General features: G+C 39.3%; 2 protein-coding genes across 3 annotated transcripts in view; one reads left to right on the top strand and one right to left on the bottom strand.

The window, feature by feature from the left end:
• The first annotated feature begins 2,741 nt into the window (after nucleotides 1-2,741).
• On the top strand, nucleotides 2,742-15,002 carry CCNH (cyclin H). Of its 2 annotated transcripts, XR_015705591.1 has the most exons (10): nucleotides 2,742-2,900; nucleotides 3,072-3,194; nucleotides 4,531-4,604; nucleotides 4,874-5,084; nucleotides 5,389-5,552; nucleotides 6,714-6,784; nucleotides 8,665-8,776; nucleotides 9,378-9,438; nucleotides 12,523-12,656; nucleotides 14,866-15,002. XR_015705591.1 is itself a non-coding variant. In XM_087761369.1 (9 exons), exons 1-9 carry the CDS (start codon nucleotides 2,784-2,786, stop codon nucleotides 12,559-12,561), a joined length of 972 nt encoding a protein of 323 aa, XP_087617495.1. In that variant the 5' UTR covers nucleotides 2,742-2,783; the 3' UTR covers nucleotides 12,562-14,075. The 2 variants fall into 2 exon arrangements, 1 of the variants encoding a protein (XP_087617495.1); XM_087761369.1 differs by lacking the exon at nucleotides 14,866-15,002 and having other exon boundaries at nucleotides 12,523-14,075.
• Nucleotides 14,209-15,107, bottom strand: part of RASA1 (RAS p21 protein activator 1) — a 69,962-nt gene continuing 69,063 nt past the window's right edge. The window contains exon 25 of the mRNA XM_087761368.1: nucleotides 14,209-15,072. Within this exon, the coding sequence (XP_087617494.1) occupies nucleotides 14,989-15,072 (84 nt within the window). The 3' untranslated portion in view covers nucleotides 14,209-14,988. The remainder of the gene's footprint in view (nucleotides 15,073-15,107) is intronic.

Genomic DNA, 15,107 nt, shown 5'->3' with positions numbered 1-15,107 from the left:
CTAAACTTCCTCCCACAGAAGTCAGTGCTTCTCCTTGCCATACAACGGAGTTCTGGAATCCTTGGGGAAATATGTCCATCAAAGAGGAAAGCACCGGGAGAGGTCTACCCTGTATACTACATATAGCAAATACACGTATTTGCTCAGCAAGTTGTATCCACACTGATGAGCCTATCCTGTCATCACACCACAATGCACTCCCCAGGCAAGCTTCAGACCCTTTACCTCCCATCACACACTTCTCATTAGAATTGCTCTCAAGGAAACGCCTACCTTTCTACAAATGGATATGGGAGAAACTTTGTCCTTAACGAGCACGCCAGCTCTGCTCAGACACTCCATCAGGAGGAACACCTCTGTGGCACGTGTTGATATGAGCAGGTAAATTATGCTCTGTGTACAATATTTAGGTGGTGGACATTATTTACACTTTCAGGTAATTTTTCTGAGAAATTGCTAAGCACATGTTCAAATGCCTAGGCAACTGGATAACATTTATTACATCACAAGGTTTGCTCTGTTATCTCACTACTTGCATAACTCTGAACAAATATCCCTGCACATGTGATGTTTAAAACCAGAATAAAAGATAAGACTGCAAATGTTTACACTTGACTGAATAGAGCAACTGATTAAAAACACACAGTTACTTATGAAAATACAGGCTGTATCTCTAATTTCATGGCTGCCTATAGATGCCTTACCCAACACGGTTCTGAATTTCATAATTAAGTTGCTGTGTTTTAAAGCTTTAGAATTCAGTTTCCCCAAAACCTTTCAGTTCTTGCAGTTATCTTTCCAATTTTACTAACAAATTATTTTATCCCTACTCTGCACTTTATTAGTGTATTCTATACCATTCTTTGTAGATTTTGTTACTTGCACAAAAATCACATTGCATCACTTCTACTTTTTATTAACATCTTCAATTACAAGATAATATATTAAGATTGTGTTGTACGTAAAGAGCTTGTGAAAAGCTTGACTTGCTATAGTCAAAACACAGCACTAGAAACGTTCTTGGTTCTGCACATGGCTTGGTAACAGACTTGCCAAAGGTTTGGCTGAGTATTTTATGATAGTGTTTTCAAATGTGTTATCTAAATCCACCTTTCTCCACTTTCAGCCTAAATTTTAGAATCACTAATAATCCAGGATACCAGCTAAAGTCAATGTAAGACTAAAATCAATAAAGTCAATAGTTGTGGGTATCCTTAAATCTTAAACCCATACCCCTTTGAAGTACAGATTCTGAAAAGTGAAAGGTATAAAATAAGTGGAGATTAAAAAAAAAAATCTGCCTTATTGTCTCTGCTGCTCTTTTCCTTTTCAGAAATTGTCATTCCTATTCTTATATGTTTTACACTAACAGTGATGATGTGAAATGACATATGCTCGCTCATTAAATTGACTGATTATTCAAATACACAATTCTCATGATTCTCTAATTTGCTACGGAACTGTTAAAATTAGATGCACAACAAAAAGGTATACCTGTTTTGGCATTTTTGGTATCTATGGTTCTTGAAAATCAGTTTTGTTCTGATTCCAAACTAGACATGTTAAATTGCTGTAATTTACGGCAAAGAAATGATAGATTCAGACTACGTAGACAATACAACTATTTCCTACACAGTTTAGGAAAAGGACCTTTGACATTTCAGACCACAAGAAACAATTTTCACTACCAACTCTGCGAACATTCGCATGTGCTTAACATACTTATCTCACATACTTCAAATACAAGTGCAGTAAGATATAAAACTTGGTTGCTAAAGCACAGAGGCTATGAAATGCTGCTTCCATAACTTAATTGGATCCTATATGTAATGACTATTTTGGGGGAGCAAGAGACTATTGAAGAAACCAAAGGGAGCAGTATGAACCTGCAGGTTTACATGGATAAAACTGAATGAGAGAGTGCTGCTATTCTGCAAAATTTTATCACATGCTTTTTGCCAGGGTTCTTATTATTCCTTGAGGAACTTTTCAGATAGGCTTGAATTTTTAACTTCTAACCTCAGCTCTAGATCATCCTACCTGTATGTACTGGGTCTGGCTGGGATAAGGTAACTTCATCTTAATTAAAGCACCATCCACAGACACGTAGGGCCATAGCACTCCCCAGGTCATTACGAGCACTTGCTGTAAGTGCAGCAGTGTGTTGTCTTTGCTGGCACTATAGTGCAATGGCTTCTGGCTCTCCACACCACGTACAGCATTCATGCCGGGCAACAAGGCCTTTTGCTATACCATTTTCACAAAGAAAAAGGCATTCCTCATTTCCAGGGTAAATAACGTTGTACACCATAATGTACTCCACCACGTGCTTCCCCTGGGCCTGATCCCAGTTCCTTTGCTCGTACAAGCTCGTTTTTTTATTCCATTAAAAGATCCAATGACAGATTAATGCCGTTTTTGTGTGGCGTTTCACAGCTAAAAACAGCGTCCCAGCTCCAAGGAGAAGTATCTCGCTGTGGCCTATTCCAGCTGTTCCCTGCCCCCAGTGGCGGCCAGGGCCTTTCCCGTCCCCTCCCGCAGGGCTCACCACCTTCAGCCCGCCCACCAGAGCCGTCCCCAGCCCTTCGAGCTCCCGCAGCCCCAGGCTGCCGACCGGTACCTCGGACGCCCTCCCCTCAGCCGCCCCCCCTGCCCCAAGCCCTCCGGCGGCTCCGCGTCCGCCTTTCCGCCAAACTACAACTCCCGGCAGTCCCCGCGCCCGCCGTAAAGCGGGCTGCCGTAAACCGCGGGGGGCAGGTGTTGCCGCCGCCGCTGCCTCCATCATGTACCACAGCAGCACGCAATGGCGGCACTGGACCTTCCGCGGCGAGGAGGAGCTGGCGCGGTGCCGGGCCGAGGCCAACCGCAAGTTCCGCGGCAAAGCGGTGGCGAGCGGGAAGGTGCGGGGCCGGGGAACCGTGAGGGGAGCGGCAGGGAAGGGGACCGTGACCGTTGCAGCCTCCTCTCGGCCGGCGCTCCCCATGCCTGGGCGGGGAGAAGCGGGGAGGGCGGGAGGCGGCCGTGCTGGAGCGCAGCCGGTGTGTCAGGCTCAGCTTTGCTCCCACCTCAAGGTCCAGCAGACCGACCCCGTCCTTCTGGAGCCCCACGAGGAGCTGGCGATATGCAAGTACTACGAAAAGCGGTTGCTGGACTTCTGCGCCGTCTTCAAGCCTGCCATGCCCAGATCCGTGGTGGTAAGCAGGAGTGCCTGGTCGGTGTGGCTTTGAGCCAGTCTTATAGCTAATGGAGCTGCAGGCTTTTCCCCTTCCATGTCTCCTGTTCCTTCAGTTGCTTGTCTCATTGTTGAGAGCACGGATATCTTCTAAGTTTTTCGCCTTCCAGTACTGCAGTCCTTTTTTTCAGACTGCGTTTTACCTCTTTCTGTTTTCTGGGCAGTGTAGCCTTTTCAAAAACAGAGAGTTATTTCTCAACTTCATCCGTTTCTTGTGACTGGTACACTTGCATGGATGACTTTGAACCATTTTCTTTCCTCTCCCTTAAGCAAAGAGTAGAAACAAACCTAATGGTATATGGATTGACGATACAGTAAAATGATCTCACTGTAGCTAAAGGAGCAGTCCCAAAGTTGGGCCGTCTGGTGCAGTTGTTTCTCAAGCATTGGTGCTTGTCTGACCACAAAGCAAGCTGGTTCAAGCACCTGTACTGGCAGTAAACTAAATTGCAAAGGCAAAATAAAATCTTCAGACAGATTTATCGTGAATGCAGAAGAGTGTGTTTCAGGAGAGAGAGAGTGGGGACTTAGAGCTGAAGCAGGGAATGAAATTGTGCTTCTTTTTTCACCTAGTCATTAAGATGTATAACTTATACTCTCCCCTATCCGTTCTCCCTCTTTCTGGTAGATGAGGTGAGTAACAAAGATGAAGAGTGTCGTGTCTGAAGATGCCTTTGAAACGTAGGAGTAGGCTGTCTTTACATGCTCTGTGGAGCCAGACCTTATATTTCAGAAGTGGCCCCTGTAGGGTGTGTGTGCTGGATCAGACTCGCCAAGTAGTGGTTTTGGAAAACACCTGCTTTCATGCTGATGGCGTTCAGATCAGCTTGGAAATATGACAGACTGAAGTACTTCTAGACACACAGAGAAGCAGAAATGTTAAACGTTATGAAATTTACTGATCTATAAAGTCAGGTGCCTTGTTAGGATTACTCACAACTTTCAGAATAATTTTTTCAGTCTTTGGTTTTTAAATTTCATTTAAATATCAGATTTTTCTCATGAAGATCTTGTAGTCTTTTTGAGCATTGCCTTCCTAAGTATGTCTAAAAGTGGAAGAAAAGATAACCAAGCTGCCATTTTGTAGGGCTCTTGCAGGCATAAATGTACTAGACTTCGAAATATTTAATGACATGGCATTGTCTGCATCTTAGTGCCTTGGTGTATCCTGTATGCCTATAGTATATATTCGAACTTGCCTGTTCTGTTTTGTGATATTTTTAAAATGTATTTATTGTTCTTTTTTCTTAATCCATTTTTGCTTCTATATTTACTTTTCCTTCCCTTTTTTAATTTAGGGAACAGCTTGCATGTATTTCAAACGCTTTTACCTCAATAACTCGGTGATGGAGTATCATCCTCGGATAATAATGTGAGTTACCAATGCATCTTGAGTTATTCTATCAAGTGGAACATTGAAGGTATAATCTTCATATCTGTCAAAACCTGAAAAATGAGAAGGGAAATATGAGAGCTTAAATATGAGTAAAACCAAAGTATGGTCACTTTCAGTTTCCATTTGGAAAAAGTTTACAGTGTTCAGAACACAGTGTTTTGAAGATATAAATTTTCTTTACAGGACTCTTGATAAAAAGATGGATACTGCATGTATCAATTGTTTGCTTTGTTTCCCTCCTCAAGGCTGACATGTGCATTTTTGGCCTGTAAAGTAGATGAATTTAATGTGTCCAGTACACAGTTTGTGGGTAATCTTCGAGAAAGCCCTCTTGGACAGGAAAAGGCTCTTGAACAAATACTGGAATATGAACTACTGCTTATTCAGCAACTGAATTTCCATCTTATCGTCCACAATCCGTACAGGCCATTTGAGGGATTTCTAATCGATTTGAAGGTAGTATTGTTTTATATGCTACATACTCCATACACTAATGTGATACAAATCTGTCATGGGTTGTGTTGGAAAACTTTATTTCCTTTTATGCCTGTGATCTTAAAAGATGTAGTTTCTAAAGTGATAGGCAGATATCTGAAAGGAAGTCGGTTTAGTTGTGATCTTTAAGCACTTTAGATTATTTTTGGAATAAGATGTCCTGCTGCTCTTCAGCTTTGCAAAATATTGTCAAATCGTGTGTTCTAAGCTCATTAACCAGAAGATGAGGAACAGCTACTTACTTTTCTAAATACTTACTTTTTAGACTCGCTATCCAGTTCTGGAGAATCCTGAAGTTTTGAGGAAAACAGCTGATGACTTCCTCAGTCGAGTGGCTCTGACAGATGCGTATCTGCTGTTTACTCCCTCACAGATAGCTCTCACTGCCATATTATCTAGTGGTTCAAGAGCAGGAATTAATATGGAAAGGTAGTCTTTTCTTTTTCGTTATAGGTATGATTTAAACAGTTTATTTGCTTCTTGTATAAAATTGTTTTGTTCTAGACATTCCTAACTAGTAGAAGTGTGTATTTACTGGTTGTTAACACTCTGATATGTTCTTTAAGTATGTTTCAAAACTGAAGTGGTACTGGTTTTTTGGTGTGGGTTTTTTTTTCCCATTTTCAAAAAGTAGGTGATAAATGGCAAATGATAAACCACCAATTAGTTGGTGTCTGGTTTTTACATTCCTTTGGAAGAAGGAAAAAAAAAATTTCAAACTGATGACTTTGCCCTAATTAGAACAGCATAGGATTTTCAGACTGATCTTGAAGATTAGCTTGAAGAAAGTGGAAATACAGTAGAAACTGAGAGTATGAAACACCTGAAGACTCATTTAAAGAAAAAAGAAAGTAAGATTTTTAAGATATCTAAGGTTACAGAGTCAAATGAAATTTTGTACTGAACAGACAGATACTAGGCAGGCAAAACTAAGTGCTGTATTTGGCTGCTACAACTGTTCAATCTCCATGGAAATGGACTAATAGTAAGGTGCTGTGTTAAATCTGCCCCTTCTTTTCTGTGGTCTAGCCACTGGTGTTTGCAAAGGTATTATCAAACGCTTCTATATCTTTGCGGAAATGCATGGTTTGTTCAGTTTTGTCCTTTTTAAGGACAAAACATATTCTTGTCTTCAGAAAAACAACTGAGGTAGTTGCTGTAAGTACCTGGCTGTTGGTCTGTCTGAAGACTACTCTTCTGTAGTATTTGCTTTTCCAGCAGTCTACTGTGGAATAGTGTGATGTTAGTGTGATGCTTCATAGAATCTTAAATGTAAGTTGACTTAACTCAGTGAGGCTTACTTACAAATGCTTACTTACAAATCTTTCTGCAATGTTGGAACTTTCGTTCTTTACATGGCCAGGGAATACTTTTGTCACGCTCTTACAGAAGATGACTGTTGCAAGTGACAGATTTGCTTTTTTATCACTTTATTTCACTTACGTAATCAAAGTGTTCTTACTAAGTTTAATCATAAAGCTCTAGCAGATGTAAATAATAAATAATGCACGTTTTATTAACTGATGGTAGCTGCCACAAATAATTATGACACTTTATTTTAAGAACTCATTCTTCCATGTTTCTTTGCAGTTATTTATCAGAAAGTCTCATGCTGAAAGAAAACAGAACATCCTTAGGCAAGCTACTAGATGGCATGAAATGTAAGTAAACATTGGAAAAATGATAAACAGTATCTCTAAAAGAAGAAAACCAGCTTTTTTCAAACAACAAAAGCTTTAAGCAGAGAGGTGTGCTTCCAAGTGGTTTTCTTCACCTCAGGGCATGCATAAGGTAAGTAAAACATGGGCAATAGGATGAAGTACCTAGCATGTGGATGCAAGGGGAGAAAACAGAGGCTTTCCTATGATATGAACAAATGAAATTAAAGCGCAAAGGGCCTGATGCTTCTCAGAACATAAGTGGTATAGTCAATTAAATGCTAGCAACTGACTCAAAAGTGAGAAATCTGTTTTGGGAGCTAGATAATGTTTTTTGTAAGTCAGGATGAAATGACTCTTTTCAGTCACTGTGTCTTAAATTACAGCTTCAGGCAAAAGCCTGCACATAACTATTTGTACCACCAGAGGGTACCTTTTCTAAGCTAAATGATGAATGTTAAGTGATATGACAGGATTTATACTTCACTTCTGTATTGCACCTATAAAGATGCTTCAAAAGATGTTGAGGTTTGCTAGTGTGAGACAGATACGCTATGAGATAGATAGACATTTTATAAAAAATACCAAGAATGCTAGCATGGTTTAGTTAAGATAATGGGGAATGTAGTACACTGATTATTACCTTTTCTAAATTAAACGAAAAGGCTGGGATATGAAATTGCCAGTAAGTAATCAGTTATTTAATGCTTTAAGCTAATGCGCACATTTAAAATGGGAGAGTGTGGGTAGCATTAAAAACGCAGTCCTTTGACTAAGCTGAGTTTAGTAGTTAATGAACCGTACAAGTCACCACGGTCTACAAATTCAATTTAAATTGAATTTATAAAACTTAAGATGCTCTTCCCTTTGTCTTCCTGCTAACAAATCCAGTCCTCAGGTTTCCATTGCTGAGATGCAAAGGGAATGCTGGGATCACTTCTTCTTCACTTGCATTATTCTGGAAGGTAGCTTTAGCCCAGAGGCAGCTCTTCAGTAAACATATGATGGCTGAAAGGAAATTTTGAAGCATCTGTAAATGACTAGTTTTACAGAGAAATGGTGGTAAAGGGAGAAATCTTCTTTCTTGCAGAGTAGCTGTAAACTTAATTTGCATTCTTAACAAGCCTGAAACCAATTTTTTTTTTTTTTTAAGACTGAGGTACAATGCTGAATGCAAAAAAAACCCTGTGTATTTTGAAGCTTGTTAGCAGAGTAATGTGCACTCAACATTAATTATAATTTACCTTGAAGAAATCCAGAATCAATGATGCTAACAACTTCTTTCAGTGTAGTTCTTTGTGCTCAGCTTGTGCTGTGCCGTGATGTTATTTAGAATTAATCCTCAGATGTAAGATGATACTTGAGTCTTACATATGTAATCTTTGATCCTCTAAAGTTTGAGTACTATGTGGGATGGAAGGTTTTGTAAGCAATTATTTTGGGAGGAGTTAGTACTTTGTCTAATGCTTGCTTTGACAAATACAAGGATTTTACTTGGTAAGCTTTCTGTCTCAACTGTTTGCAATATGTTGCATGTTGGCTTGTAGTGTCTTTTGACTCTGTTTAAGAACTAGATATGATGCTTTCAAAACCTTACAGAGGCGTGGACTTCAACATTTCTTAGATTCTGTTTTTTCCCTGGGTACCATTCTGATGTTTTTGGTGTAGGTGTTTTTGTTTTTTTTTTCCCTAGTAGAAGCTGCTTGAAAATGCATACTGTGCTCCTGGTATTACAAGGGAAGGGAGGGTAAACTGTTGTCTCAAGCTTAAGTATGAGGGATAAGCAATAATAGTAGCCATACTACTGATTGATAAGCTTGTGTAATTCACAAAGTAGAGCAGAATTATTTAATTTGCTTAGAGTTGTGTTGTTGCTACTGTAGGCATGAAAAATCTCATAAAGAAATATGAACTGCCAAGGCCTGAAGAGGTTGCTGCTCTAAAACAGAAATTGGAGAAGTGTCACAGCTCAGAGCTTTCACTTAATACAAACCCGTAAGTAGATACTTTTTCTTTAATGTGTTAAACTTCTGCCTTTTTTATTGCTATAGAAACATTAAGTTTCTGTGATCTGTGTGAGTGATTGAGAATGAAAACATCTAAATGTACACATGAGGATGTCTGTTCACATGCTTACTATGAGAGTGTCTACTGGAAGCTGAGAACCAAGACTCAAAGTAGTGCTTTCAGTAACATGCAGATACATTCTTTTGTGCTGATTGGCACTGCAAGCTGCAATACTGATTGTTCTGTAACACAGAACTGGAATCCCGGGTGGCTTCTAGGGTCTGGCCACTTGATGTCACGTGTAATGAGAATCAAGGGCTTCAAAATCACATGATTGAAACAAGAATTGTATAAAGTGTTAATGTTTTCTTAAGACTTGAGTGGCTGGCAAAGGACTTCCTGATTTTTCTTTTCTGCCCTTTTCACTTTAGTACCTACTGTGAACTTCAGTAAGCTGTTAGTTGAGGCTTCAGTATTTTTTTTTTTATGTGGCAAATATGTCCATAATGTAATCTTGTGGCCAAATAAGGAGACTCTGACTCTTAGAAAAATACCTAAACATTTCTCTTTTTTTCTGGATGGGGGTTAGGAAGAAGAGGAAAGGTTATGAAGATGATGAATATGTTGCAAAGAAATCTAAAATGGATGAGGTCAGTAAACCTATTGTACAAGTACTTGTTTTTTCACTGTAACTGCCAAGACAAAAGTGACACAGCTACTGAGACAGACTTCTGCACCTGTTAATATTCTTATATGTGTTGCTCAGACAGAATCTTTTTCAACTTCGCTTTTAAAAATGAGCCGGAGTTTCTATTAGCCTGCATGTAGAAGTGTTCTTAAACTCCACGGTCTTTTGTGGGGAGGGGGAAGAACATGCAGGCCATCTTTCCTGCTGTTTCCTGTGCCTTAAAAGTCTTTTGACAAACGGTAGAACAAGATAAAACATAGACATATGACATATGAACTAAACATAGAACAGCATAAAGCTTAGTACGTATAATTCCAGCATGTGAAACTGCATGATGCCAGTGAGGGGAAATAGCTGTGAAACTGAGATTTGGAATATTGTGATGAAAGGAGGTTTTTGAAGGCCTGGAACTGAACACTTGAGGAGAAGTCCTAGCTCCACAGGTGGAAACTCAGTCCTCTGAATGTGGATGAAGTAAACGAGTATATGCTGAAATATACTCAAGCAGGCTTTTTTCACAGAAGTTTTATGTGGCCGTTTTTCTGCTGGCCAGTGTTTCTAAAACTTTTAATTTACTTTCTTTGGCTTCTTGCACAAATCAGAAGTCAGCTGCTGGACTAAATTTCTACATTGGCCAATTTGCTAGTAAGGCTTGCATAAATTACAGATGGGTTGCTAGTACCTCAGGTTATAAGACCAAGTATAAATAAGATGGAGATAGACTGAGGGGGGGGCTCAACAAATGAAAACAGAATCTAATCTGAACACCTTTCAGAGCTTTCATTTGTAACATTGACTGGTGGTTGTGGAGAATGCATTCTGGTGAAGGAATAGGTTTGTGAAGAGCGCTTTTTAACTGGACTTCTCTTGATAGTGAAGATATTGTACATCCTGGTAGTCCAGGACAGCTTAAGTACGGCATTTAGAAAGCCTTGCTAACAGCTGAAGAGGGTCATCTGTCAAAATCTTAACATAAAATGCAGGATATGTGGTTTTTTATAATTCAAGGAGTCCTGCTATTATACATTATTGTAGTAGGTTGATGCTATAATGTCAAACTAGAATCTAAAAAATGACGTGAACAAGAAAAAAATCAGCATTGAAGGTACGTTCTAACAAAATGTGGAACCTCAAGCATGTTTTATGATAGCTATTTAATGCTGTAAAAACTTTGACTAATGTTTAGTCCAAATGCCAGCCTTAAAAAGCATATTGAAACTGGCAACTCCGTAAAACTAGCACTTTCGTAAGGGCATTTTTTGCCAAAATGACATAGAGAACAGCTCCAGCTAAGCTCTGGAGTCTCACTTCTTCTTGCCCCAGTTTAATTTGAAGAGGGTTTTATTTTAGTTAAGATGCTATGATTTGAGGAAGTTCTGATTTTGGGGTTTCTTAACTTATAGTCACAATTCTTTTCCCAAGGGAATAAACTAATTGGATAAATTCAGGTAGTCTACAGCATTTCACGATAAGCAGCTGTTGAAACTTAATTTTTTTAAATACTGATGTGCATGAACTTCTAAGGGTTTGTACTTGTATAGTTTCATTTCTGAGTTATCATCACATGCAAGAGCAGATCTGAGCTGGCCGGGACATAAAGGAAAAAGTGTGCTTCCTTTTTGGAAAGCTTATAGTATGTGCATACTGCTCAGACCTTGAGACCTCACTAATCCTGTAGCTAGCTGATACTAACAATATTTATAGCTGTAAGTAATTAGTCTGTAATGTAGAAGTGCACAATCTGTTCTAATCTACTTGTAAGATTTAGTGTCGTGATTTCGTAGCTGATGTTAATACCAACAGCAAGGCTGTAACTGGTATGGAGAGCTCATGAATTTGAAACAATAGAAGAAACACGCAGGGTACTAGTTGAGCACAGATGACTCAGCTGCCAAAGTGATGAAGCCACAGAAAGCACAAGGTATTAGTAAAAGGTTGCAATACAAGCTTTCGTGGAAATCTCTACGCAGTTGTCCATAACAAAGAAGAATGAGCTAAACCTCAAACAGGTGCTGAAAAGGAGCTCCTGAAATGACTGGACCTCCATGACTTTAAGACTAGATGGATAACTAGCCTTAAGATTAAAGGGCTTAGTCACCACTAATTAAAATATTTTTTTAGTCTTCTGTTCATGGAATACTTCTGTTAGGTACTTAATCTGGTCATAAAGAGCATAGGGGTTTTTTTGGTGTGGGTTTTGTGTATGTAGAGTTTCTTTGGTGTTCTTGATAAGCATTATGGCATGCTTGCAGAAGCAAGAAGTAGGTCTTAATCCCAGGAGGCTTCAATCCTGTGTTCTGGGATGAGCCACTGTTAGCTGAAAAGAAAATCTTCTCTCTGATGTATTTACTTGACTGAGTTATTTCTGTTTTCTTCCCTGCACCAGACACAGAGCATGCTGGGTAATATTGCTTGTGCAGGGGGCGAGGCAGGCAAGAAACATTTTAAATGAACCCAGGAATCAAAACTTAATTGGAGTCTCAGAACAGACTAGGGCACGCTTAAAGAAACTCCTTTAACTGTGCTCATGTTTAGCAGTGGGAGCGAGTCTGAGCAGAAATCCAAATCATGGGGATTCTAAGGAAAGGCAAGGCACGTCATGAGAATCTGAAAGGGAACTTAACAAATGTGCATTTCATTGAGTAGCTTCTGTGTAGGCCTTGCATGAATTCTTACTTCCAGTTTGAGCTAGCCTTTTAAGTTAACCAGGACTGACAATTGCTACCTGGTTGTCAGAAGTGGAATGGAACATGCAGGAAAAGCATGGTCAAGTGTCCTGGCAGAAACACCTGTCAGGTAATGCGGACGTGACAAACCACTAAGCAGTATGTTTAAACTTGCTATTTAAGTCTGTTACTGATAGCAGACATAGCTGAGAGATGTGAAAAGTTATCTACGTTACTTAAATTCTCTTTAACTGGCACTGTGACAGCCTGTGTGGTAGTACTGTGTACCTACAGTCACGTATGGCTTGGCCCACCTTACTGGTAAAATACACCGAATTCAGACATTGCTCAAGGCCGTTGCATTTTTCCCCTTCCATTAGGAAGAGTGGACTGATGATGATCTTGTGGACTCAGTGTAACCTTGAAGGAAGATGGAATCCTACTACTGCAGAAACAACTGTTTGGTGTCAAGTGTGAACCTGTCTGCCACAGGTTCCTTACTCTGTGTCATGAGGTATTCATTCTGTCAGTTTTTAACATCTTTGCAATAAAGCATTTGACTTCGCTAAAATAATTCATTGTAGTTCCATTAAACCGTTATCCATTCAAGGTCAAACATTAGTAAGAAATGTTTAAGAAATCTGCCACTACAGGGAGGAGTTTTGGTTCAGAAACAGTTTGAGATGTGACTTTAGCTACTGCCATGCTGCAATCCTACACTGAAGTCAAACTGCACATTTAATGAACCGGAAAAATGCAAGGAGGAGACAGATCTGGTAACAGACCCATATGTGCTGCAGAGCAGGATGTGCTCCCCTCATCCCAAGCTTGTCATTGAAGCAGCTGCAAGAATACAGCTGGACCTGTAACACTTGATACTTTTGGGAAGCTTTTCTCAAATGTACTCAGAGGCTGCAAGCAACATATTTTACGATATGGAAAGTAATAATCACACCTTTGTGACTTACTCTGCAGCTGTGATCTCAGATTAGGTTGTTGTGACTGACTTACCTGGGGACAACCAAGAAGAGTATTTTAGAAATCCTCCTAAGGAGTTCGATGTTTTCCAAATCTAGGGCAAAGTCCCTTTCCTTGTCATATACGGTTTTAGAATGTAAGCAGTTCTACAGTACACACACACCTAAATGCAACTTTTGAGAGTTTCCTAGTTTCATCACTGCATTTTGTATGTAATAGGTAAATATGTGTTCTCCAGTGTTTTTATTTTTACTAGTTAGACTACCTACATCCAGCCAATCTACAAAATAACCTGCTTTATCCACTGTTTTTGACAAACTCTTCTACACCAGGGTCATTGGCTGACTGGTCAGGGAAGAAAAGCAGCTATGGCAATTTCACTTTGGAAAGCCTGACAACCATTTACACACCACCTTCGTAATCAAGTGAAGGAAGTGTGACTTAGCTGAAACTGTGTTAAGTCACATACTTCGGTTCTGAACTGGCTGGAAGCTATAAGCAGAGCATTCGGCAGTAGTTCACCACACAAAAAAATGTTACAAACTGGGACTGTGACTTGTGTGACCTAACAGTGTGCAGAAAGAGAACGAAGTAGGAAAGTGAATGGGAAAAACAGTTCTAATAGACAGGAGATAACTGTACCACATTCATATTACACGATTATTTATGTGATTACGTCATTAGACTTGTCAGTCAATCTCAGGATCTTTTTATTCCTTATTAGATCACTGCCTAGAAAAGTTACAAATGGCGATGCTGGAAATACCCTCTGAATCAACTACACATTTTACTTTTAATTTTTAACAGTTTTAAAATCTACTTTCTCGCCCCATGAGAGATATGTACAAATTAAGGCATATGGACAAGGTAAGCCTGTTCTGAGGAGTCATGCTAAAAAAGTGAGACCGTGTGAACATTTCAAAGTACATCATGTGTGCAGACACTGTAAAAAATATCCACAGTAGCCAATGTTAGCCAGTTTCCATAAAGAGTTGATCTGCAGCTTGATTTATTTTAAAAACTTAATTTTCACTTATAAAAATAATATTTATACTAGACTTACAGTACACAAAAGACCAACCAATACATATTTTATAAAATGGTTTAATGAATGCATGCATGTCTGATACAATGATCAATAAATTTACTGAATTCAAATTATTTACTGTTGTAAACATTTTACAAAAGCATTGTGATTTATCTGGATATACAGTTCTTGATGGAAGAACTACTCAGACTGAATCAGTGGCACATCAAAAAATAAAGCTGACGAGACCCATTCTGCATATTCTCTTTCAACATGATTCCAGCAAGAGAAACAGCATGGTATAAAAAGTGTACAGTAAAGATTGTTCCTACCATAACATCAAATTCTGGAAACTGTAAATACAAGTTAAAGTGGTTGAAACAGTCAAAAGTCGTAATTGTTGTAACCAGTCAGAAATTACAGTAAGAAATGTTATCCAGTTATATGTAGCTGTCAAAACAACACATTTCTTTCCATGTCAGTTGATAATCCTTTTCCAACAAGACAGCAAAACTTTGGCAATCAGAGGTGCTGAATTTTGAAGTTCAAGACACAGTCACAGCATTTTCTTTGCGGAAGGTGAACTGTACACCAAGGCTCAGAGGTTGTGAAAACTGTTTCCAAGTGGAAAAAAGTGCAAATGTCCTGCACAAATAGCTTAAAAAAAGCTGCTGGTACAATCATTCACCAACAGAATCTTTGTTTTCTTTTTGCATAGTTCACACATCACTGGGAATGTGACAGGGTGTGCTGTTTTTGGCAAGAGCAAGAAGAAAGTGATACTGGTGTGAGTCGCCATGTTGGGCATGCTGGATCCATGCAGAATTCAGGTAGAGGGCTGCTACCTGATGTTATTAGACACTGAATACTGATTTTGTTTTTGTTGAAGCAGTTCGGTAATAGCCAAAAGCTTCTTAAGAACATGCTGTAGAGAGAGTCAGTGAAACCATACGTTAGCAA

Source organism: Nipponia nippon, unplaced genomic scaffold, assembly GCF_047370975.1.
Source record: "Nipponia nippon isolate SJK-2023a ecotype South Korea unplaced genomic scaffold, ASM4737097v1 scaffold_24, whole genome shotgun sequence".
NCBI classification, from domain to species: domain Eukaryota; kingdom Metazoa; phylum Chordata; class Aves; order Pelecaniformes; family Threskiornithidae; genus Nipponia; species Nipponia nippon.
Note: the sequence above shows the minus strand (reverse complement) of the source record. Positions and strands in the feature narration are given on the sequence as shown.

Bases quoted from the DNA above. Each gene is read 5' to 3' on its own strand.
- CCNH (XM_087761369.1), top strand. From the start codon at position 2,784: ATGTACCACAGCAGCACGCAATGGCGGCACTGGACCTTCCGCGGCGAG. The intron at 4,605-4,873 runs GTGAGTTACCAA...TCCCTCCTCAAG, and splicing joins TATCATCCTCGGATAATAAT to GCTGACATGTGCATTTTTGG. The intron at 9,439-12,522 runs GTCAGTAAACCT...CCCTTCCATTAG, and splicing joins AGAAATCTAAAATGGATGAG to GAAGAGTGGACTGATGATGA.